Here is a 26,869-nt window from a genome sequence, read left to right as displayed (position 1 = left end):
TTCTTGCGGTTGCAGGGGAAGGTGCCAGGAGTGGAGGTTGGGTTGGTGGGGGGTGTGGACCTGACGAGGGAGTCACAGAGAGAGTGGTCTTTTCGGAACGCTGATAGGGGAGGGGAGGGAAATATATCCCTGGTGGTGGGGTCCGTTTGGAGGTGGCGGAAATGAAGGCGGATGATACGTTGTACATGGAGGTTGGTGGGGTGGTAGGTGAGGACCAGTGGGGTTCTGTCCTGGTGGCGGTTGGAGGGACGGGGCTCAAGGTCAGAGAAGTGGGAAGTGGAAGAGATGCGGTGGAGGGCATCGTCGACTACGTCTGGCGGGAAATTGCGGAAATAGGCCTCCTTCTTCAAGGACCGCAATTTCCCGCTAAGAACCCTGATATCGGAGATCCCATGGGTGTTCTATTGGGACCAAAATATTGTCTGATACATTGTGATCATTCCAATTTTGAAGGGAATCCTATAAACAAACAGAATACATGTAATCAACAATTTCCTGTGGAATTTCCTATTCACATAAAATATCGTGCTTCCTGATTTTTTTTGAGGGAGATAGATTCATTTAAAGTTCTTAAATCAGAACTAAATCTAACTGTTTGCTTGGTCTTAGTCAGGTCTGCTTTCCTCTAAGTCACCACAGATTATTATCAGTGGGGCAGTTACTCAGTCTGTCTATTTTGCTTGTTTCTGTGTCTTCCTTGATTTTATAATATATTTCAATTGCATGGAAACTATTTGCAAGTCGTTTTGCTATAACACGCGTCTTGTCAGTGCAAATTGACTATAACGCGATCATTGAATTCTAGACATTGTTTGGATAATGCAAACTTTCTACTGAACAGGTATAGCAATTTTTGTTTATTAGCAATCTTCTCCAGCATGACTTTCTATAGCGCAAGGTTGCAGAGGAACACACCTATCACGTTATAGCAGAATGACCTGTACTATGTGTACCAATTCTGATATTTATTCCTATCTCTCCACCTCCAAACCTGAGAGATAAGAATGACAGGAGATCCTATAATTAGCATGATTAGCATCGATGATGTGCTGTTTTACGTCAATATAGGTAACCCTTTGTTTAAAAAAAAAGTATTTGAGTTAATATGGAGCCTAGTTGTGAGCATTGTATATGCCCAGGTGAGTGATATTAATGCACATGACCTTGCTCATTTCATTACCATGCAGAGTTTCTGATCCTCCTGAATTTCACAACTTCATTTGTATACAACCTTTAATAAACTGGGAAAGTTTATTCCATCTTATGCAGCCCATGAGTAGATTTGAAGAAATTGGAGTCAGGAACTGCAACTTTTGAGAAGATTGATGTTTTAGCCTGTTAGTCTGGCTTTATTCATGACAATAGCTGCAGATGTATCATCCACAGGACTAGGAACAAGACCTTATCCAAGTACAAGCCAAAGGAACAAGAAAATGGGTCTATTTTATTTTGAGAGCATTGACAGCAAATTAACTGTGGTATGCAACTGTGGAGAAGGAAGCATCAGCTGTGACAGGACATTGTGAAAAACTTGGAAAATACCTCATGGGACTGAAATTCCTGGTTGAGGTGCAACAGAAACCTTTGGTAATGGAATTGAAAGGAATTCTGAAATGCCTTCAATGCACACAACGATGCAGGCTTGGGTTGAAAATAACTACAGCATAGTCTATGTTCCAGGCAAGGTGCAAATAATGATGTGGAGGTGCTGGGGTTGAACCGGGGTGGACAAGGTCAGAAGTCAGATGACACCAGGTTATACTCCAATGGATTTATTTGAAATCACAAGCTTTTGAAGCGTTGTCCCTTCATCAGCTGAAGTGAGAGAGAAGTATACAGGCACATAATTTATAGGCAGAGAGATCAAAAGATCATACAAATGGTGTGGATGGAGTATTGACAAGCCAAATAAGTCTCTGCAAGTGATCAAGAGTCTCAGATGGTATGAGTAAAGTGACAACAGCTGAATAATAAGTGAAGGGATGATCTATAATCTGGTTAAATTTTTTTTTCTTTTCTTCTTTTTTCTTTTTTTTTTCTTTTTCTTTTGTATTTTTTTTTAAACCCCCACACTACCACCTAAGTGCGGTAGTATAATCTGGTTAAATGAGGCAAAGAGATAATTACAAAAAAAAGGTGGTGCTGGACACAAAGCAAATGACTGGAATAGCATAATAGGTATGAGAGTTGCATGCTAAGGGACTCACCAAAGTAATAAGTAATCCAAACCCATTTCACCCCCTTCCATAACATATAACATCAGATTGTGGTCTTGATTTGAAGGCCCTGATCACAATTTGCCTGTCAGCAAAGTACAGTGTCTCTGCAGACCCAAAACGTCCATGTTGAGGTTTGTACTATCACCAAAATGCAAATGATCTGCAATTTTCTTGCTCCTCACCCAGGTATGCTTCACGTCGCAATTGTAGCCATCTGGCATCTCTCCAAATTACTTACCTTTATATGGGTAATTTGAAGAAGTTAATGCAGCTGAAGCCAATCCTATGCAGATCAAATGTCACACTATTAAAAACCACAGAAAAGGATGCTGATGGCAGTCAGAAACAAGAACCCTACACAATAAGTCAGTAAAGACACCTGTGGGCTCTTGTGGTAGCATCGCTACTTTTGAGCCAGAAAGCCTGGGGGTCAAGTCCCACCTGCTCCAGAGTCGTCATAACATGTCTGAACAGGTTGATGAAACATGTCTAACATGTTTTAGGGAGGACAGTTAAAGGTAGTTAGGGCTTAAATTCTAAAGAAGAAACAATAAAGGCACCCAAATTGCCCTCCAGCGATTACCGAAAGGGAAAAATTAAATACCAGATAGTGGTGCATTGCTTTGGTTTCTGTATTGATGCTGATCACCCTCTTGATTGGGCCAATTATTGTTGTGGGGATCATGCTGCTGAGTGATGAAAGTTGCAACTATTCTTTCACACTGACTTGTTCTAAATTACAGGGCTGTGGACTTTGTTGGAAATTGTTACCTCACAGAAAGCTGCAAATGTAAAATAAAAGACATTGCATGTTTAAAATGGTAAGTGTGTTCTCATCTCTAATTAGAAGTTGTAAGTGAATGGCCATAGAAGAATGAATGCCAAAATTCTGCTTGACTCATGTTAAGAACAACTAACCTACAGCAATAGTAACTCTTCTGTAGGACTGAGAAGTGGGAAGGCAGCAGCTGGTAGTGTATTCCCACTTCTGTGCCATTTTGCCAGTAGTGGTAAAAATAGCAGATGTACTGCCACCTGAAACCTATTTGAATCACTTAAATACCCAATTTAGGGTTTCTTCCCTCTTCCACTGACTTTCATGGGGTGGGGGTGGCGGGGGTACCTCTACATGGAGACACTGCTTGCTGAACCCTGGGGTCGTGATGAGGGGTGCAGAGGGAGCTTCCTTGTGGACATATTTGGGCAGTCACCATCACTGGCTACTCCTGCCTTTAGCGAGATCCACTGTATCCTTGCCGATACCTACCCTCCTAGCCTTGGCATTTCCAGACCCTACTTGTCATTTTGTATCCTTGAGTTCCAGAATGAGTTAGCTAGCAGATCCTGCTGCTGAGATAGAATTCCACTACAGAGGCAAACAAAAACCATTTAACCCCTGAAACGTGTTGCACCATTTAGTTAGATCATGGCTGATTTATTCGTCCATTTGTCTACATTCCTTATCTACTCATGTTAATCCAGCAAAAAACAATCCATATTCCCTAACATGATCCATTTTCTTTAATGTCTTTTAGGTGTCATTTTGCACTCTGTCAAAATATTGAGCATTCAAATCTCACCATAGATTTGATCATATTGTTTTGATCTGTTGCAGTGCAGTGAGGGAGCGTACCCTGGTGGAATTGCCATTTTTCAAAAAAGATATTCAACAAATTCTTGTCTGCTGCTTAGGCGAGCACTAAAGAATCTGTAGAATTTCAAATGGTGTGCTTACCATAGAACATAGAAAAGTACAGCATAGAACAGGCCCTTTGGCCCACGATGTTGTGCCGAGATTTAATCCTAATGTAAAATATAGACCAGGAGTGCAGGAGTAGGCCATTCTGCCCTTCGAGCCAGCACTACCATTCATTATGATCATGGTTGATCATCCACAATCAGTATCCTGTTCCTGTCTTATCCCCATAACCCTTGATCCCACTATCCCGAAGAGCTCTATCCAACTCTTTCTTGAAAGTATCCAGAGACTTGGCCTCCACAGCCTTCTGGGGGAGAGCATTCCATACACCCACCACTCTCTGGGTGAAGAGGTTTCTCCTCAACTCTGTTCTAAGTGGCCTACCCCTTATTTTTAAACAGCGTTCTGGACTTGCCCATCAGCGGAAACCTGCTTCCTGCCTCCAGAGTGTCCAATCCTTTAATAACCTCATACGTCTCAATCAGATCCCCTCTCAGCTTTCTAAACTCAAGTGTATACAAGCCCAGTCACTCCAATCTTTCAGCGTAAGATAGTCCCACCATTCCGGGAATTGACCTCGTGAACCAACGCTGCACTCCCTCAATAGCCAGAATATCCTTCCTCAAATTTGGAGACCACAATATTCCAGGTGCAGTCTCACCAGGGCCCTGTACAGCTGCAGAAGGACCTCTTTGCTTCTATACTCAATTCCTCTTGTTATGAAGGCCAGCCTGCCATTAGCTTGCTTCACTGCCTGCTGTGCCTGCATGCTTATAATATAGTAACAACCTACGTATCCCTCAACTCACTGCTATCCATGTGCACGTCCAACAGTCGCTTAAATGTCCCTAATGATTCTGCTTCACCACCACCACTGGTAGCTCATTCTGTACATTCATAACTCTCTGTGTAAAGAACCTACCTCTGACATCTCCTTTATACCTTCCTCCTAATATCTTCAAACTATGACTTCTCGTACCAGTCAATCCTGCCCTGGGGAAAAGTCTCTGGCTATTGACTCTATCTATTCCCCTCATTATTTTGTACACCTGGATCTGGTCTCCTCCTTCTCTCCCTCCTTCTCTCCATAGAGAAAAGTCCGAGCTTATTCAACCTTTCTTCATAAGGCAAGCCCTCCAGTTCAGGCAGCATCCTGGTAAACCTTCTTTGCACCCTCTCCAAAGCCTCTGTATCTTTCCTATAGTAGGGCGACCAGAACTGGACACAATATTCCAAGTGTGGCCTCACCAGGGACCTGTAGAGCTGCAGCAAAACCTCATGGCTCTTAAACTTTATCCCCCTGTTGATGAAAGCCAAAACACCATTTGCTTCCTTAACAACCCTATCCATTTGGGTGGCAACTTTGAGGGATCTATGTACTCGCACACCCAAGTTCCTCCACACTGCCAAGAATCCTGTCTTTCATCCTATATTCAGCATTTGATTTTGACCTTCCAAAATGTATCACTTCGCATTTACCCAGGTTGAACTCCATCTGCTAAGCCACTGGCGAGGATATTTGCCTCCTCACTCTCCACGTGAGTCATACCGGAGGATTGGAAGGAGGCGAATGTTATTCCTCTTTTCAAGAAGGGTAATAGGGAAATTGCTGGCAATTACAGACCAGTCAGTCTTACGTCTGTGGTCAGCAAAGTTTTGGAAACAATTCTGAGGGAATTTCTCAGCCCAGCTCTACATTCTGTCTATGTCGCACTGCAGCCTGCAGTAGCCCTCTACACTATCGACGACACGTCCAACCTTTGTGTCATCTGCAAATTTACTAACCCACCCCCTTAACCTTCTCATCCAAGTCATTTATAAAAACTACAAAGAGCAAAGGCCCAAGAACAGAGTCCTGCGGGACCCCACTCACCACTGTCCTCCAGGCAGAATACTTTCCATCTACAACCACTCTCTGCTTTCTGTCAGATGTCCAAATCTCCCTCTATCCCATACTTCCTGACTTTATGAATGAGCCTACAATGGGGAACCTTATCAAATGCCTTGCTGAAATCTATATGCACCACATCCGCTGCTCGACTGTTGTCGATCTGTCTTGACACCTACTCAAAGAACTCAATAAGATTTGTGAGACATGACCTGAGCCTCACAAAGCCATGCTGACTGCCTTTAATCACACAATGCTTTGCCAAATAATCATAAATCCCATCCCTCAGAATTGTTTCCAAAACTTTGCTGACCACAGACGTAAGATTAGATTAGATTAGATTAGATTAGATTAGATTACAGTGTGGAAACAGGCCCTTCGGCCCAACAAGTCCACACCGACCCGCCGAAGCGAAACCCACCCATACCCCTACATTTACCCCTTACCTAACACTACGGGCAATTTAGCATGGCCAATTCACCTAACCTGCACATCTTTGGACTGTGGGAGGAAACCGGAGCACCCGGAGGAAACCCACGCAGACACGGGGAGAACGTGCAAACTCCACACAGTCAGTCGCCTGAGGCGGGAATTGAACCCGGGTCTCTGGCGCTGCGAGGCAGCAGTGCTAACCACTGTGCCACCGTGCCGCCAGTAAGACTGACTGGTCTGTAATTGCCAGGGATTTCCCTATTACCCTTCTTGAAAAGAGGAACAACATTCGCCTCCTTCCAATCCTCCGGTACGACTCCCGTGGAGAGTGAGGATGTAAATATCCTCGCCAGCGGCTTAGCAACCTCCTTTCTCACTTCCCGGAGTAGCCTGGGATAAGCCATCATGGCCAATCATTCACTTATTCTCTCTGTAACCTTACTAGGAGCAGGCTACCTGAGTAAGAGTGCTTGTGATTCCAAATAAAATGCAGTTTTGAAAATAGGAATGTAGAATACAACAACAAAGAAGTTTAGTATTACAAATCTTTGACCAGATGGCAATTAGAATCTTGTGTTTAGTTTTGAGTGTCCCACCTGAGGAATCATGTCACATCAGTTGCTAGGCTACAACCATAACTACTCATATTGTTTGAAAGCAACACGCTGAGGATGCTGGAAATCTGAAAAAAGAACATGTTGGAAATGCTCAGTAGGCTTGGCAGCATCTGTGCTGCGAGAAGCAATATTAATATTTCAAGTCCATGACCTTTCATCAAAATCACTGCAGGTCACTGACCTGAACAGTTCACTCTGTTTGTCAGTCCACATGTTGCCAGACAAGCTGCATATTTCTAACAATTTCTTATTCACTTTAAATTCAGTTTTTGTTTTGTTTGCTTGTTCAGTCTGGAGCTCTCTCACCTTCTTTCCGAATCATTTCAAGTCTGTAGTATGTTTCTATCCAGCTGACTTCAGCTCTTGGTTCCACAGGTACCTTTTTCAAATGATGCTTTCTCATTGTTAAATGTCCTACTTTACAGCTTCCATAAATAATCTATGTATTTTAAAATAAAAACATTGCAGTCATATTAATAACCAACTTCATATGTTTACCATTAATAGAGCTTTATCATCAAATGTTTGAGAAATGAAAGTGAGCAAAAAGCTCATGATCTAAATGCCTTTAATTCCCTTAATTTTGACAATGGAAGGAAAGAAAACATTTGATTAATATAGTTTTTAAATGTCTGGTACATAGAAGTGCAGAGATGGGTAATCAAATATGACCAGTTTGTGCAAAGCCAATTCCAATAAGTCCGATGATGGATTTCATTTTGACCCAACATCTCATTTACAACCGAGAGTGTTATTTTTATTTCTATTTCTACACATCTCAGCTCCACAATCATTGAAACCATTAATATTCATCCCTTCTAGATTATATTTTTCTAATGTTCTCTATAGTTAATCAGTCTAACTTGTGCAGAGCACAGCCGCCCAAAGCTCTTTGCCCCTATTCTCATCAACTTACATGAGCTTCTTTGTGTAATGAATTGAATTTAAAATCCTCCTAATTGAGTTTCCCAATGGCCTTGCTATATTCTTCTCCAATCCTGGATCTTTCAGTTCCCTGAGTGAAAGAGTTTATGCTTTCTCACTTTGCTCCTTCTATTTTTTCATCTCTCTCCTCAAACCCAATCCTTTCCCTCATTCCCACACAGTGGTGGCAGAGTCTTTACCAACCTGGCCCTGACTGAGTGTTCTTTCTGAACTGAAGTAACTCCACAGAGGCAGGTATGCTATCACCAAGTCACTCTTTTTATTTACATGTGCATAGATTGACACTGGTCTGGCTTCCTCAGTGCCAGTTCTGAGTGAGCAGGACTTCTTACACATGTTTACTTTTTAAAAAAAGTGTATTTTTAAGGCATCGGAGATTGAATTGGGATCAAGTTGGATCAGTTTTTGATGTTGTTAGGGTAAGGTGGGATCTGTTGCCTGGTAATGGTATTGATATAACTCCAGGGAGGCTGGTATCCCGTCACCAAGTCACTCTTCATTTACACATGGAGAGTCCTTCACACTGATCCAACTCCCTCAGAGCCATCTCTACACATGTGTTTATTTTCTTTTGTTTTTTTTCTTTTTAGCACCCATGTTGTGTGTGCAGGTGTGAGACACAGGGTGCACGAATCTTTATTCGGTTTCCAGCACCAGGAAGATAGGAAACACCCGAGTGACCAGTGACAAGCAGTGCCCTTCACCTCAAAGGGGAGGGCAGAGATTAAATCAAAATAGAGTTGGAGGGAGAAATAATGCACTCCACTCCCTGCGACGCCCACCTCTCCAACACGTGTTTTTTTTTTCAGAGCCAGCTGTCAGAGCAAACAGAACCTCTAACACTCCTATTTTTTTTAAATCCCCACACTACCGCCTAACTGCGGTAGTGCTTATTTTTCCCCCAGCCCCCATGTTGTGTGTGTGTGTGCAGGTGTGAGACACAGTGAGAGACACACAGTGCACGAATCTTTATTCAGTCTCCACCACCAGGAAGAAAGGAAACACCCAAGTGGCCAGTGACAAGCAGTGCCCTTCACATCAAAGGGCAATGCTAACACGTGTTTATTTCTTTTTTTTCTCCTTTTTTTCTTTTTGTGTTTGTTTTTTTTAAACCCCCACACTCCTGCCTAACTGTGGTAGTGCTTTTTTCTCCCCCCAGCATCGATGTTGTGTGTGTGCAGCTGTGAGATACAGTGAGAGACACAAGGTGCACAAATCTTTATTCAAATTTCCACCACCAGGAAGAAAGGAAACACCTGAGTGGCCAGTGACAAGCAATGCCCTCCTCAGAGCGCAATGCTCCGTCCTGTTTTTTTTTTCTTTTTCTTTCTTTTTTAACCTTAAATCCCCACACTCCTGTTTTTTTTCTTTTACAAGGTGTACAAATTTTTATTCGATTTCCAGCACCAGGAAGAAAGGAAACACCCGAGTGGCCAGTGACGAGCAGTGCCCTTCACATCAAGTGGCAATGCTAACACGTGCTTTTTTTTCAAGAGGAGAGTCCTTGAAGTTTGGTCCAGCTCCCTCAGAGCCAAATCTTAGAATTAGCAAGATATCTGACACTCCTGTTTTTATTTTTTTTACCCCTACACTCCCGCCTAACTGCGGTAGTGCTTATTTATTCCCCCGCCCCCGTGTTGTGTGTGTGCAGGTGTGAGACACAGTGAGAGACACAAGGTGTACGAATCTTTATTCGATTTCCACCACCAGGAAGAAAGGAAACACCCGAGTGGCCAGTGACAAGCAGTGCCCTTCACATCAAAAGGCAATGCTAACACATATTTTTGTTTTTTTTTCTTTTTTTTCTTAAACCCCCCACACTACTGCCTAACTGCTTAAGTGCTTATTTTATGTGTTTTTTTTTCTTTTTTTTAAATTAATCCCGACACTACTGCCTAACTGTGGTAGTGCTTATTTTTCCCCAGCACCCATGGTGTGTGTGTGTGCAGGTGTGAGACACAGTGAAAGACACCAAGTGCACAAATCTTTATTCGATTTCCACCACCAGGAAGATAGGAAAACACCCGAGTGGCCAGTGACAAGCACTGCCCTTCACATCAAAGGGCAATGCTAACATGTGTTTATATCTGTTAGCCAGGGCTTCCTGATTGGGACTGTTAACCTGCTCCAATCAGGAAATTCATATTCTATAAGGTCCACCGGTTAACCTTATTGCTATCACTACATCCCTCCCCTTTTAAGTTTGGGTCGTACGTCTGTGGAGGATTTAAGAATTGAGGCAATATGGGCAGAGATCAGAAATAGGAAGGGTGTGGTAATAATGTTGGGATGTACTATAGGCCTCCCAACAGCGAGCGAGAGATAGAGGTACAAATATGTAAACAGATCATGGAAAGATGTAGGAGCAACAGGCTGGTGACGATTTTAATTTTCCCATCATTGACTGGGATTCACTTAATGTTAGAGGCCTAGATAGGCCAGAATTTGTAAGGAGCATCCAAGAGGTCAGGCAGCACCCAAGAAACATCACCTAGCCTGTCTGAGTCACCCTGTGTTCTCATAACATCCTCCTCACATTCACCCTGCCACCCAGCTTTGTGTCATCAGCAAATTTGCTAATATTACTTTTAATACTTTCATCTATATCATTAATGTATATTGTAAACAGCTGCAGACCCAGCACTGAGCCTTGTGGTACCTCACTGGTCACCGCCTGCCATTCCGAAAGGGACCCGTTTATCACTACTCTTTGCTTCCTGTCAGTCAGCCAATTTTCAATCCAAGTCAATGATTTACCCCCAATACCACGTGCCCTAATTTTGCTCACTAATCTCCTATGTGGGACTTTTTCAAAGGCTTTCTGAAAGTCCAGGTACACTACATCCACTGGCTTTCCCTTGTCCATCTTCATACTTACATCCTCAAAAAATTCCATAAGATGAGTCGAGCATGATTTCCCGTTCGTAAATCCATGCTGACTCTGACCTATCCTGTTACTGGTATCCAAATGAGTTGTAATTTCATCTTTTATAATTAACTCCAGCATCTTTCCCACCATTGATGTCAGGGTAACTGGTCTATAATTCCCTGTTTTCTCTCTCCCTCCTTTCTTGAAAAGTGGGACAATATTAGCCACCCTCCAATCTGCAGGAACTGATCCTGAATCTATAAGAACATTGGAAAATTATTACCAATGCATCCACGATTTCTACAGCCACCTCCTTCAGTACTCTGGGATGCAGACCATCAGGTCCCAGGGATTTATCAGTCTTCAAACCTAACAGTCTCTCCAACACCATTTCCTGCCTAATATAAACTCTCTTCAGTTCATCCATTACCCTTGGTCCTTCAGTCACTATTACATCTGGGAGATTGCTCGTGTCTTCCCCAGTGAAGACAGATCCAAAGTACCTATTCAACTCTTCTGCCATTTCCTTATTCCCCATCATAAATTCACCCGTTCCTGTCTTCAAGGGCCCATTTTTAGCTTTACCTTTTTTTTTCTTTTCACATCTCTAAAAAAGCTTTTACTATCCTCCTTTATATTTTTGGCCAGTTTGCCTTCGTACCTCATTTTCTTTCCGCGTATTGCCTTTTTAGTTATCCTCTGTTGCTTTTTAAAGATTTCCCAGCTTTCAGCTCATCTTTGCTATGTTATACTTCTTCTCTTTTATCTTTATACAATCCTTAACTTCCCTCGTCAGCCACGGCTGCCCTTGCCTCCCCTTAGAATCTTTCTTCATCTTTGGAATGAACTGATCCTGCACCTTCTGCATTATACCCAGAAATACCTGCCATTGTTGTTCCACTGGCATTCCTGCTAGGGTATTGAACCATTGAACTCAATAAAATAAAATAAAATAAAATAAAATCAAATCCAGATAAACTCCCCCCTCATAGCTCCATAGTTCCCTTTGTTCAACTACAATACTGACACTTCCAACTCTCCCTCCTCCCTCAAACTGCAGATTAAAACTGATCATATTATGGTCACTACCTCCTAATGGCTCTTTTACTTCAAGGTCCCTGATCAAATCCGGTACGTTGCACAACACCAGATCCAGAATTGCCTTCTGCCTGGTAGGCTCCAGCTCAAGCTGCTCTAAGAATCCATCTCGGAGGCACTCCACAAAACTCCCTTTCTTGGGGTCAGTACCATCCTGATTCTCCCAGTCTACCTGCATGTTGCAATCCCTCATAACAACTGTAGTAATATCTTCATGACAGGACAACCCCTTATTCAACTTTCACCCAACATCCAAACTACTGTTTGGGGGCCTGTAGACCACTCCCATCAGGGTCTTTCTACCCTTGGAATTTCTCAGCTCTATCCAGACAGACTCTACACCTCCTGATTCTATGACCCCTCTCGCAAGGGACTGAATATCATTCCTCACCAACAGGGCCACCCCACCCTCTCTGCCTGTCAGTCTGTCCTTTCGATAGTACGTATAGCCTTGAATAGCCGTTTCCTAGGCACTGTCCACTGGAAGCCATGTCTCAGTTATCCCCACAATATCGTACCTCCTCCCAATTTCCAACTGTGCCTCAAGCTCATCCATTTCACTTCTTATGGTTTGTGCATTCATATATAATATTTTTAATTTGTTACTCCCTTCACCCTTCCTATCAATCCTTATTTTACTTGACCATACTGTATGATCCCTTCTTGAGTTTTCTGCTCCGTTGATTCTGTTGTCTTTCTTAACTTCTCTTATTCTCACTTTCTCTTTAACTTCCTTCTTAAATTTCCAGTTTTTCCCCCGCACTACTTAGTTTAAGTAGGTTTAGACAGAGGGTTTGGATCAGCGCAGGCTTGGAGGGCCGACTGTACTGTTGCTGTACTTTTTTCTTTGTTCTTGTAGCCATTCCTGGGGCATTTTTGCACTGGGCCCGGTTGCTCTGACTCCATCTCGGATCTGAACAGTGTATGTTGGACCGTAGCCTGACTCCTGCACTCAGGGTGTCTCAGAAGAAAGTCGTTTTTTTCTTGAGGTGCTAAATGCATCAAGACTGCACATCTGCTGTGTCCATTCTAGACTGGTATTTTCGGTCAGATAGGGTGGGAGAACCCATGGGTTCCAACAGCCTTTCCGGCTGTTCTGCCATGTTTGCGAGTTTGCAGCTTTGATATGATTCATGTATTGTTCAGGACCACCTCGTCTACCCAAATGTTGTGTGTCATGGCACCTGACCTCTAGTTGCCATGCCTGTCACCCATGCAGGGCCATTTCTGTGGTTTCGGCACCCAACTTCATCTCCTGACATAACTAGTCTCTCTCATTTAGAGGAGTCTTGTGTCTGTCATTGGCTTTCCTGGTACAGTTCATTCTTATTCCCCATAGTAACACGCTGTCCTGTACTGTGACCTGGTCTCACTGAGTCCAGAAAAGTTTTAATTCTGGTTGTGATGGTTCTTTTGTTTCCTCCATAAACACCAGCTGTGTTAGTTTTGCCAGGACCAGATCTTCCTGTTTCCATGGTCTGATACTGTCAGCGGTAGCTGAAAGGTGTCCAGAAAGTTTAAAACCATTGGCGGTGTATGTGTCAACAGGAGGTGGCTCAAAGCATTTGCTTCTTGGCCTCCCAGACAATGTTCCAACTTGTTATTGTATGCATTTAGAATAAGATCCCACAGCTGAATTTGACCTGAAGCTACGGGTCAAACTGGCACAGTCTTGTCCTCATTGAACAGCCTTAGCAGAGGATTTGGTCTATTACTATCACAAATTTATGTCCAGAAAGGTATTAGTGAAACTTTCTCATACCAAACCTTCCTTCTCTACCTGTTTATATTTGCGCTGTGAAGTATATGCTATTAGGTGTTCCTCTCCATTGGGCCATCTCTGAGCCAAAACTACCCCACTACCATACAGGGAGACATTGCATGTCAGCACCAGACCTTGCCTGGGATCTCAGTGTGCCAACATCTTAGATGATGATTGCTGCTTCACTTCCCTAAAGGCTATGTCTTGGCTACAAGACCATTTCCAAGGCTGACCCTTTTTCAAAAGCAGTCATATTGGTGCCAAGATGGACAGCAGGTTACATATGAACTTTCTGTAATAATTTGCCAATCCAAGGAAAGACCTGGACACTCATTTTATCTTCCAAAGGGTGTAACCCAGTCTTGATAACGCTGTAACCCAGGTCGGCCACTTGGGGTGCCTGGAACGTGCATTTTTTCCTTTTTAAGGCAAATGCCTGCCTTGGAGAAATGTCTAAGGACTATATCCAAATTCTCTAATTGCTTTTTATTGGTCTTCCCTGTTATTAGCCAGTCATCCAGATAAACTGCAGCCTGGGGTGGACTTTATAAAATGTTCTCTATCAATTGCTGAAAAATGTCACACACACTGACGATACCTCAAATGGTGGTCTCGTATATTGATGTAAAGCTTTATGGTTATTAATTGTAGCAATCTTTGGGAATCCTCATCTAATTGCAAGTACAGGTACACATGGCTCATGTCCAGCTTCGTGAAGACAGCTCCCCTGCCACTTTTGCATACAAGTCCTTTATGCGAGGGACGAGGCATTTATTCAGTTGTGGGAAGCGTTTTACTGTTTGTTTAAGGTCCCCATAAAAGGTGAATCGACTTGTTCGGCTCCACAATCAGTATGACCGGTGGTGTCCATGCTGCAAACTGGACTGGTTTGATGATTCCTTTGCTTTCCAGCGTCTGGATTCCTGCCCCGACTTTTCCCTGTGAGGCAGATGGCACGGGGTGGGGCCTTGCAGAATCATGGCATTGCTTCCCGGTCAACACGCAAGCTGGTCTTGGATCCTTTCATAGTCCCTAGAACTTCCAGAAAACCTCCGGGTATTTAATTAGGACTTCACTCAGGCAACCATTTTCTAATCGAAAAATGTTGAGCCAATTAAGGTGAATCTTTCTCAACCAATTTCACCCATCAAGCTTTGACCCAAGGCATTTACTACAGTCAGTGGTAACTGAACCAGCTGCTTCTCATGCGAGAGTGGAACCAAAATTGTACTCTTAATCTGTAAAGGTTCCCTGCTATAGGTTCTCAGTCTAGCTGAGACTTCTTCCGTACTCACTGATTCTGATATAGCCATCCTGGTATCAACCTCGATTAGAACTAGGTGGCCATTTAATCAGACATTTATTTTGTTTGGTTCTGATCTGGATGTTGCTAAGTAATTCACCGTTCCAAGCCAGATGTAGGTGCACTTTCTGGGATGTACATTCTCCTGGGTGCCGGCCTATGAGTTGTCTTACTCAGTTCAGGCCTGGGGGCCTCTTTTGTTGTCTCGAGTTGGTGTACTGGCAGCAATGACAATGGCTTGCTGGCCTGAATCCTGAAGAAAATATTAACCGCTGGTCTGAGCCTTAGTTGTGTTTTGGTGTGGGCTGACCTAGAGGCCCTTTGTTCAAGATATGTCCCGAGTGTGGCTATGCATCACTCCAGTGATGTCCTCTAAGCTCAGTCGGCCTGGTGAGGCTATCCACTTCCACCGGCAAAACCTACAACTCATATGCTCCACTTGCTGCATTTTCTAATGACAAAGTCTAAGTTCATTTGGGCTTCAGCTAGTAGGTGCTTTTGCCTGGTTACATTGTTAATCCTACAAACCAAACGGTGTCTCAGCATCTCATTATGGCTCGAAAATCACCTATACCGTGCATCCAAAAAGAATGGCTACCCAATGAAAACAGTGCTGATTTCTCAGCAACAAACCCAAACAAGCAGACAAAACACATCCAGAAACCCTAGGCACTCTCCCCTACATCAAAGACATCTCGGAAATGACGCCAGACTACTCAGACCTCTTGGCATCATGGCAGAACTCCTGTTTATACCAATCAGCCAGGGCTCCCTGATTGGGCTAGGTTAACAGCACCAATCAGGGAATTCTTGTTTTGAGGTCCACCTGTCTAACCTCATTACAATCACTACATGATCCCTTACATCTTTAAACTTCTTTCTCCAGCTATAAATCCTTCTTTTAAAGCAATCTTTCAGTCTGCTATGCATTTTTAATCCCTTTTTCTGCTAAAATGCTGATTGTGCTGGTGGTTTGGTAGTTCACTTCCAGGCCTACTAGTTATTGTAGCATTCCACTCATTTTTCATTTGTGAATGCTAGAAGATTGTTCATCTATGGGACTCAGCACAACATATCCTGATCTTGTTCTGAGAATAAGCTAGCAGAAATAAATTGATGTGGAACTGGAACTTTAGCTGAATTGACATACCCTTTATGACTGAAGCCTTCTGATCTGTGTGGCTTAGTATTGCATAAGTTTATGCAATGAACAATAGCTTAAGTATACTCGTGAAATTGTACTCTACCCATCTAGTAAATCTGTGTTAGATTACAATTTTCTTTCACGAGAAGTTCATGACTGTTTTGTGTAAGGGAGTTTGGCAATTTGTGGTTTCAGGAGAATTCTGTGCAGCGGCAGCTGTTAAAGCATTTCTTTTACAATCATCGCCTTTTCTCTCATTTGCAGTGGTAATGCTGTTGGCTACCATGTGGTTGTTCCATGCAAGCCATGTTTGCTTTCCTGTAACAATGGCCATTTCTGGATGTTTCACAGCCAGGTGATCTATGCTGTCAATAGATTGGATTCCTCTGGTAAGCATTTTATGAGGCTGAGTATGAAAAACTGCAGTGTAGTACCTCCATTGTCCAGACAATTAGTGTTATATAAATGTAGGGAGCTGATGGCCTGTTTCATATTGGGGGTTTTTGTTTAATTTGTTCATGGGATGTGTGGCCCAGCATTTATTCCCCATTCGTAATTGCCGGAGAAGATAGTGGAGAGCTGTATTTATGAACTGCTGCACTCTGAGATGAAATGAAACCACAGTGTCCAAATTTTGTGTAGATTAGATCGATTTGAATTCTTTCCTATTTAGATGGTGATAGGGCCATATCACATAATTCCAGTGTTTAGTTCAATATGAGGTGGTCTGGTTTCATTCCTTAGTTAGACTTCACAACAATTTTATACAACTAAGTGGCTTGTTAGGTCCTTTCAGGCCCCAGGTCGAATATTTGACTGACCCAGTCTGGGTTGATATATGTCAGTAGTTTTTTTTAAAATTCGTTCATCGGGATGGGTGTTGCTGACTTGGAAACATTCCCCTTTTTATAATTGACCAGAGGGTAGTTAACAGTCAACTGTGTTGCAATGGGTCTGGAGTCACAAGTCAGACCATGTAAGAATGGCAGGTATCCTTCCTTGAAAGATGTTAAGGGTGAGATGGGTTTCTACAGCAATCAATGTGGTTGCCATTAGGTTAGCTTTTGATTCCAGATCATTTTTTTGATAAGGCCAAAAGAAATAGGAGCCGCAGGAAGCCATTTAGCCCCTTCTTAATTTCACCTGGACCATCTTTGACACCTCTCTCCCCTTCCTGGACCTCTCCATCTCCATCAATGGTGACCGACTCAACACTGACATTTTCTACAAACCCACTGACTCCCACAGTTACCTGGATTACACCTCCCACCCTGCCTCCTGTAAAAATGCTATCCCTTATTCCCAATTCCTCTGCATCTGCTCCCGGGAGGACCAGTTCCACCACAGAACACACCATCTATAAAGACCACAATTTCCCCCCTCACGTGGTTGATGATGCCCTACAGTGCATCTCATCCACTTCCCATACCTCTGCCCTCAAATCCCACCCTCCAACCGCAACCAGGGCAGAAGCCACCTGGTCCTTACCTTCCTCCCCACCAACCTCTGTATACATTGCATCATCTGCCGACATTTCTGTGACCTCCAAACGCACCCCACCACCAGGGATAGAGCCTTTCGCATCCACCAAAGTTTCACCTGCACTTCCACACATGTCATTTACTGTATTCGTTGCTCCCGATGCGGTCTCCTCTACATTGCGGAGACAGGACGCCTTCTTGCAGAGCGCTTCAGAGAACATCTCTGGGACACCCGCACCAATCAACCGTCCCCACCGCCCTGAGGCCAATTACTTCAACTATTCCTCCCACTCTGCCAAGGACACGCAGGTCCTGGGACTCTACATCGCTGCTCCTTAACCACCCGACGCCTAGATGAAGAACGGGACCCTCCAACCCAGTGCATCAATGTGGATTTCACCAGTTTCCTCATTTTCCCTGCCCCTCACCGTACCCCAGTTCCAACCTTCCAGCTCAGCACCATCCACATGATCTGTCCCATCTGTCCATCTTCCTTCCCACCTATCCACTCCACCCTCCTCTCCGACCTATCACCTTTACCCCCACCTCCATCTGTCATTGCACTCTCAGCTACCTTTCCCCCAGCCCCACCTCCGAGGCTCCCAGCCTCATTTGGATGAAGGGCATTTGCCTGAAACATCAATTTACCTGCTTCTTGGATGCTGCCTGACCTGCTGTGCTTTTCCAGCGCCACACTCTTGACATTTAGCCCCTCCAGTCTGCTCTGCCATTCAATAGGATCATGGCTGATCCAATACTCCTCAGAGACGCTTGCCTGCTCTTTCCTCATGACTCTTGATTTCCTGACTTTTCTATCTCAGTCTTAAATATTCACATGGACACTGCCCCCACAACGTTTTGTGGCAAGGAGTTCCAAAGACTTATAACCCTGAGTGAAGAAATTCCTTTCCCTCTTGGTCTTAAATTGGTGTTCTTTCAGTCTGAGACCATGACCTCTGTAACATTTCAGCATTTATCATGTCAAGTCCCTTAAGAATCCGAAGTGTTTCAGTGATTACCTCTCATTCTCCCAAATTCCAACGAGTCCCAACCTGTTTCCCCTTTGCTCATGAGTCAATCCCTCCTTACCAGGGGCCACTCTACAGAACTTTCTGAACTGCCTCCAATAAAATAATATTTTTTTCTTAAATAAAGGCACCAAAACTGCTCTCAGTACTGCAGATGTAGTCTCACCAGCACCTTGTACAGTTGCAGAAAGACTTCTCCACTATTACACTCCAAAACCCTTGAAATCAAGGCCATCGTTTCATTACCCTTCCTGATTACCTGCTGCCCCTGTGTGCTAGGTTTGTTTCATGCACAATTACTCAAGTCCCCTTGTGTTGCAGCTTTCTGCAATTTTTCTTCATTTACATAATACTGTTCTTTCTTCCAAAATTTATAAGTTCACATTTTCCCTCATTATACTACATTTGCCAAATCTTTTGCCAACCTACTTACCCTATCAATATCTCTCTGTAAACTGTTTGTATCCCTCTTGCAACTTACCTTTCCATCTATTGCAAGGAAATTTACTGCCATAATGAGATTTGAAGCCGTGTGCCCAGAACATTATTGTGGGGTTACGGATTACAGTAACTATGTCACAACCCCCCTTGCTGGAAACTACATGTGAGGATATCCACTGTGGACAGAATCAGGCTATTTTTGACGACTTTGACAATTTTATAGTCCATTCCAAGAAAGATACAAATTATAGAATCATAGAGATGTACAACACAGAAACAGACCCTTCGGTCCAACCCGTCCATGCCGATCAGATATCCCAACCCAATCTAGTCCCACCTGCCAGCACCTGTCCCATATCCCTCCAAACCCTTCCTGTTCATATACCCATCCAAATACCTCTTAAATGTTGCAATTGTACCAGTTGAGCATCAGAGGCTGAGGGGTGACCTTATAGAGGTTTACAAAATTGAGGGCATGGATAGGATAGATAGACAAAGTCTTTACCCTGGGGTCGGGGAGTCCAGAACTAGAGGGCATAGGTTTAGGGTGAGAGGGGAAAGATATAAAAGAGACCTAAGGGGCAACGTTTTCATGCAGAGGGTGAAAATGGAATGAGCTGCCAGAGGAAGTGGTGGAGGCTGGTACAATTGTAACATTTAAGAGGCATTTGGATGGGTATATGAATAGGAAGGATTTGGAGGGATATGGGCCGTGTGCTGGCAGGTGGGACTAGATTGGGATGGGATATCTGGTTGGCATGGACGGGTTGGACCGAAGAGTCTGTTTCCATGCTGTACATCTCTATGACTCTAAGATCTTGAATTACAAGATCAGTCAAAGTTGTAGATGGTAGTCAGTGGGAGAAACCAAGAGTTTTTATCTGTTAAAATGAAGGTCTGGACCTACTATTTCAAAAAAGAAGGTATGCACATGTTTGGGCAGAACTGAAGGGAATGCTAGGCTTGGCTGGAGCTAAAGGAAATGGCCTGAATCTCATAGAAGCTTTAGCAGTGTTTTTCTTTGAATGTGGGTGAATTCCATGTGGATTTAAAGATCTTTGGGCAATGTCTCAGAGGTGAACTCAGTTTTATTTTAATAGAGCACCTTCAGAATCTTTTTTTAAAAAAACATCCGATTTTGCAGGATTTCAGCTCGAAAGTGCAGTTCGTTCTTGATCCCAAAAGTTTTAATTTTAAAAAATGAATTCCCGGTAATTGAAATGAATTTTTTTTAAAAGAGGGCCTTTGTTTATGCTTAAATAAGATTTTAAATTAATGGCATAACAAAATAGGAGAGAGCTTTATGCAGTTTGGATACAATAGCTGAAGTCCTTGTCATAAATGATTCAGCATGAGGGAATGGACAAGCATTTTTGGAACTGGATAATACACAGGTAAACTGGCAGAACTTGGATTAGGGTTTAAGATTTTAGACCAATGAGGTATCTTAAGGTAGGATTTTGAAGGGTGGTGAATCAGTAGTGGGATGGGTAAGTACAATGGGCAGCATGCTGTGACAATCATATGCAGTATTCTTAGAATGGTTATATTATGGAAGGAGGCTTTTTGACCTGTTGTTTCAACACTGGCTCTCTGCAAGAGAAATTGAATTTGTTGCACTTCCCAACCACTTACCTGCAATTCTAGAATTTGTTTTCAGTTCCAATCCAACTCTCCTTTGAAAACTTTGCTTAAATATACCTCCACCACACATTCAGTGCATTACAGAGCCTGACCACTTTTATTCATTCAAGGACTGTGGATATTACTGGATCTGGAGAAAGAGATGATGAGCTGCTTTCTTAAAGTATTGCACCCCTTGGGTGTTCCAGGATTTTGATGCAGCAGCAATGAAGGGATGGTCATACAGTTATGGTCACAAGAGTTGTCAGCACTCAACAGGCCCATCTATGCCCCCTCATTAACCTTTAACTAGCAGGAGCAATTACCTCCTATCCACCCTGTCCGTACACTTCAATGAGGTCCTCACTCAGCCTTCTCTACTCTAAAGAAAACAACCCAAGTGTATCCAGCCTTTCTTCATAACTAAAATTCTCCAACCCAGGCAACATCCTGGTGAACCTCCTCTGCACCCCTTCCAGTTCAGTCATATCCTTCATATAGTGCAGAGATCACCAATTACTCCAGCTGTGGCCTAGAATGGTGATGTAGTTCCAGGTCAGAAGAGTGTGTGGCTTGGAAGGGGACTTGTATTTGGTGGTGCTCCCATTCATCTCCTGCCTATATCCTTATAGATGGTAGAGGTCACAGGTTTGGAAGGTGCTATCAAAGAAGCCTTGGTGAGGGATTGCAGTGCATCTAGTAGATGGTAAATGTGTGACCAATGATGGTGAAATGAGTGAATGTCAGAAGTGGTGGATGGGATGCCAATAAAATAGGCTGTTTTGTCTTGGATGTGTCAAGATTCTTAACAGTAATGATAGAGAGGCTGAATTGCTTACTCCAGCTCTGATTTTATATGTATCTATGAGCTGTACCTATCCAGCAAGTGGAGAGAATTTGATTACATTCCTGATTCGTGCCTTACAGATATAGAGACGCGTAGTGAAGACGTGTACTTGCCACAGATTTCCCAGCCTCTGGCCTGTTCTCATTGCTAAAGCTGGCCCTATTCAGTTTCTGGCATTGCCTGGCATTTATGTGGCGGGAAGATTACTTGTCATATATTATGTCAAGCCTGGATATTGTCCAGACCTTGCTGCATGTGGATACAGCTGCTTCAGCATCTGAGAAGTTAGAATGGTCGTGAACACTCTCTTCTTATCTCTGGAATTAATCTCTTTTGTCTGTGTTTGGATTAAGACTGAAAGGAGGTCAGGACTGAGTAGTTCTGACAGAACCCAAACTGAGAGTCAGTGAGGAAGATATTCCTTTGCACTGTTAGTGATCCCTTTCATCACTTTGCTGATCATGAGGAAACGTATAGGGTGGTACCTATCCAGGTTGGATTTGTCCTGCATTGGTACCCAGGACTTAGCTGGGAAATTTTCCACATTGTCAGGTAGTTGTCAGTGTTGTAGCTGTACTATACTCTGGTAGCTTGGAGATGGGGTATGGCCTGTTTTGCAGCACCAGTCTTGAGTACTATTGCTGGGACATTGACAAGACCTATATCCTTTGCAGTATCTGAAATTTTTAGTTTACAGTTCTGGGTGCAACACTGTAGGAATGATGTGAACGCATTGGAGTGAGTGAAGATGATGTTTGTGTGAATGGTTTCAAGGATGAGCAACTTTAGTTTTGACGATAGACTAGAGAAGTCAGGGCGAACGCAGAAAGCATAGGAGACTTCATCAGGGCTGGCAGCATCTGTGAAGGGAGAAACAGAAGAAGAATCATACCAATTCAAATGTTAACTTTGTTTCTCTCTCTCCACAGATGCAGCCAGACCTGCTGCATGTCTCCAGTGTTTTATGTTTTCTTCAGAATTCCAGCATCTCAGCTTCCCAGTATTTTGCCTTTATGAGATTAGTTGGGACTGTTTCTCTTGGAGAGGAGAGGCGAGGAGCAAGTTTGATTAAACTGTTCAAAATAATGAGGGGTGGACAGAGTAGATAGGGAGAAACTGTCCCCACTTGTAAAAGGATCAAGAATGAAGAGGGTATTGACTTGAAATGATTTGCAAACAATGTAAACACTATTTGGAAAAGAACATTTTCCCGACAGTGAGTGTTTCATGTCTGGAAGTGTGGTGTAAGCAGACTCAACCAAAGCCTTCAAGATAGCTTTAGATATTGGAGTAGAAATAATGTTTAGGGTTACAGGGAGAAGGCAAGAGAATGCAAAAAAGTCATCATACTCATTCAGAGAACCAGTGCTGACACGATGGGCTGAAAAGTCTCCCTCTCCACTAAGTCCCCCTCTGTTCTGTGAAAACAATCCCAGCCCTTCTCCAATCTGTCGATGTAATTGAAGTTCCTCATCTTACAGAACCATTCCCTTAAATATTTGCTGCAACCTCTCTAATGCATTCTCATCCATTTGAAAATGTGATATCTAGAATTGGACGAACACTGTGGTTGAGGCTGAATTTGGGTTTACCATAAATTCCTGGCTTTTGTCATACAGCCATTGAGTCACTGCCTCTAATTCTAAAATCCAGATTTCTACTTTTTCAATCACAATTTCAATCTGTTCTGCCACCTTCAATGTTTTGTAGACATTTACCCAAGATTCCTCTGCCCTCACCCTTTTTAGAGTCATTTCCTTTATTTTATATTGTTTCTCCTCATTCCTCTTGCCAAAACGTATCACTTCATATTTTCTCAGCATCAGATTTCACTAACCCATCTATGTCATTTTGAGCACCCTCATTATCCTCCTCGTGGTTCACAATAGTGCCAAGCTAATAGTCATCTGCAAGCTTTGAAATTGTGCCCTACAGTCCCCAGGTCAGGTCAGATCACTCGTAAATATCACAAAAAGCAGTGCTCCTCTGACTAACCCTGATGTAGGAGTTGAGTTGTAGATCTTCAAGAATTTTTTTCTCCACCTTGTAAATGGCATAAGTAGTTTTGGAAACCAACACTAACATTAGCAGTATAACTCCTTTTGATTTCAGGTGTGGATCTGCTGCTGTGGGGGAACTTACCAGATACAGAAGATGAAGAGACTGTATTTAACTTATCTGAAGAGGAGTGTATCAGATGATGAAAAAATCAACAGCTTCTACATTTTGGCTTTGTTTTGTTTTAAATATAAACCTACTTTGTCATCATGTCAATTTTCTAAACACTTTAGAATCTGCAGCATGATGATTTAACTGCAGTTTGTGAGCTGGAGCCAGCTTGTTTGAAGTTCTTTACAGCAGAGAAGGATGTGAACATTCTCACCCTGCAAGTTGTTAAATGAACACGAGGCAGGATTGGTGAAGTGCTGTTTGATGCTTTGCAGCTTTTGAGACAATTGTGTCAGACCCTACTGAAGACTTCTGCCTATAATTAAACATGAACACACTGGACAGGCCTCGCACAGCTCATACCAGATTTCACAATGGCTGTAACTGACAACTGTGGTTGTGTATGGTGTAACATTGGGGTTGGGTTAATCTCTCCCTCTCCTCTACATTTTATTCTCAATGATCCATCTGATGTGAAAGCTGTATTTTTGGAAGGCAACCTATTTGCACTTAAAGAAGGCAAAGATTGTTTTTATAAGGTAGCAAAGCAGGAATTCATACTTCTTTCAAGTAATTTCCCTGGGAATAATGTTACTGGCTATATTTAATTGTTCTTAATGTTTAAATTGGAGTTATTTCTGAAGGGGAGCTTATGATGAATGAAGCCCTCTTATCAATGATGGGCATGCAACGCTCAGACTCTGCTGGCCTTGCATATCAGATGTAGCCACTCAGCTTAATTGTGGCTAAATATTTGTATATGAGGGTACTCTTGCAAAGGAATGAAATATGTGATAAATCTGTTCCATGTCTGTCCTCCTTTCCAGATCACAGCATATGTGGACAGACTGTAACAGTGAAGTTTTAATGTCATCTGTTTGCATTTTGGCTTTTAACTTAAATTTCAAACATAAACTGTCCTGTACTGCAGTGTACTCCAGTAAAACAGGAATTGCTGAGCAATGAGAGGAAGGGCCACTGCAACACCCTTTTGGCCACAGACACTGATTTTATTAAGAAACATCTTGAATAAAATCAGTTTTCTATTCAAAGTTTGAATTTCTGACTTGAATTAAACAGACCCATGACATACTAACGCAATTCCTAGGTTCTGTTCAGCAGCCACCAATAATACTTAGACTTCATCGGTATGATTGTGTGGATCAATGTTTTCAGCAGTGAGACTGACAATACCCCTGCTCTCCATAGAACACGGTTAGATGCTCCTTGATCTTTGCCAGGGTAAGCCCCACTGCAGCTGTTTGTTATTCATTGGATTGCTTTTTTTCTGGCCTGGAGTGATTATTTCATTTGGTACTGCTGATTGTGAAAGCAATTCTCCTCTTGACAATGTTGCTGATATTTCCAGCATACAGCCATAGTGACTCTATGGCTGTATGCTGAAACCTGACATTTTTTAACAGGTAAACAAGGAAGTAGAGCCCTCATAATGACCAAATATCATTCACACAGATTGCTTTTCCTCATAATTTTAACAAATGCATAATGATTAAAATCCATATGCACACACTGGGCAAATCAAATCATCGAGATCACCAGCCCAGTGACAGTGACCTTCATTTCTTTCCAGTTACTTATCAAAAATGCAATTTAGCTATTTTTGATGCTCTTTGAAAATGTAGTGAACATTATTGGAATTCCTTTTTGGAAGAATGCTTCCTCATTTGGTTTATTACACAAATAGAAAGATTTGCTGACAAGTAAGAATACACTCTGGAAATTATAGTGAAATTCTGTGTGTGCACCCTGCCAGGCTTATGGGTTAAAATATAGCTAGTTACGCAAACCACTAAAGGGTGGCTGCTCCAAATGGAGCGCTGTCCCTTCAGAGAGCATGGAAACAGACCATTCAGCCCAACTTGTCCATGCTGACCAGATATCCCAATCCAATCTAGTCCCATTTGCCAGCACTTGGCCCATATCCCTCTAACCCCTTCCTATTCATATATCCATCCAGAAGCCTTTTAAATGCTGTAATTATACCAGCATCGACCACTTCCACTGGCAGCTCATTCCATAACATACCACTTTGTGAAAAGGTTGCCTCTTGGGTCCCTTTTATATCTTTCCCCTCTCACCCTAAACCTATGCAGTCTAGTTGTAGACTCCCCCACCCCAGGAAAAGACCCTGTCTATTTATCCTATGTCACTCACAATTTTATAAACCTCTAAGATCACTCTTCAGTCTCCGATGCTCCAGGAAAAACAGCCCATCTGATTCAGCCTCTCCTGAAAGCTCGAACCCTCCAACCCTGGCAACATCCTTGTAACTCTTTTCTGAACACTTTCAAGTTTCACAACATCTTTCCAATAGGAAGGAGACCAGAATTGCATGCAATATTCCAAAAGTGGCCTAACTACTTGAAGCCATGAAGATCACATATAATTTACACATAAACCTATCATAAATATTTTGCAGGTTATTTAAGAATTCTGTATGAGAGTTTAGTTAGCTGCCAAATCAATTTGTGTTAATTGTACTTTGATTTACAGTTTTCCAAAATGTTCATGCATTTGTCAAAGCTTTCTAGTTTCCAGGCCAGCCACCAAATTGGAAATCAGGTGCACTCCCTTGGCTTTTTGAAATGTGGATTTGGCTGATTTCAGTACCTTGTGGGTTTCTGTGCATGTCAAGTTTTCTTCTGTCTTCACAACTACAATGGATTGGTGAAGGAGTAATAGCTTTTTGAATATTCACTTGAAACAAAGTACCATTCAATTTAATATTGAAAATTTGGGTGAAATGAAAGGCTGTATAATCTCTAAATGCTTCTTATCAGCTCTATTCAACAGCATTTACTAATTTTTCCAGACATCTTGAGTAAGAATGATAATTTGCCAGCTGCAGAGATCATAAGCTCCAGGCTTGACTTCCTGGTCTATGCTGAGCCAGTCCAGTTGTAGAGATGCTATTAGTGATCACTACAGAATAATATGTGGGGATATCAGCCAAACTTCTTTTTCCCTGATTGCTACTCAGCAAGAACCCCTTCAAGCATAGTGTAGTGGTGCATAATTGGATTAATGTGCTTTTCCTTTGCACTTCTAGTAAAATAACCGACTGCCACTCACTGTCTGGACTTAATGGAGAATGACAATGGGACGATCACCAGTCAATTAATCATTCCGTTGAAATTTCCAATAGAGACAGGTGAAAATTAGTGCCAAAAATACCCCTCTAGATTCCGAAATTGGCACATGTTCAATGTCTCATCAGTTGCTTATAGCAACCAAATTGCAATCCTACATACAGTTACAATTTGCACAAAGCTAATCCAATGTA

The 26,869-nt window shown here is 42.6% G+C and overlaps 1 protein-coding gene across 1 annotated transcript in view; it reads left to right on the top strand.

The window, feature by feature from the left end:
• The window catches only part of fam72a (family with sequence similarity 72 member A), a 30,146-nt gene extending 4,655 nt beyond the window's left edge, over positions 1-25,491 (top strand). Inside the window, exons 2-4 of the mRNA XM_043716320.1 lie at positions 2,963-3,040; positions 16,241-16,365; positions 23,509-25,491. Of these exons, the coding sequence (XP_043572255.1) occupies positions 2,963-3,040; positions 16,241-16,365; positions 23,509-23,597 (292 nt within the window). The 3' untranslated portion in view covers positions 23,598-25,491. The remainder of the gene's footprint in view (positions 1-2,962; positions 3,041-16,240; positions 16,366-23,508) is intronic.
• Positions 25,492-26,869: the final 1,378 nt, after the last annotated feature.

This window comes from Chiloscyllium plagiosum, chromosome 26 (genome assembly GCF_004010195.1).
Source record: "Chiloscyllium plagiosum isolate BGI_BamShark_2017 chromosome 26, ASM401019v2, whole genome shotgun sequence".
In the NCBI taxonomy this organism is placed as follows: Eukaryota; Metazoa; Chordata; class Chondrichthyes; order Orectolobiformes; family Hemiscylliidae; genus Chiloscyllium; species Chiloscyllium plagiosum.
The sequence above is the reverse complement of the archived record's forward strand: the minus strand, read 5'-3'. Positions and strand labels throughout refer to the sequence as shown.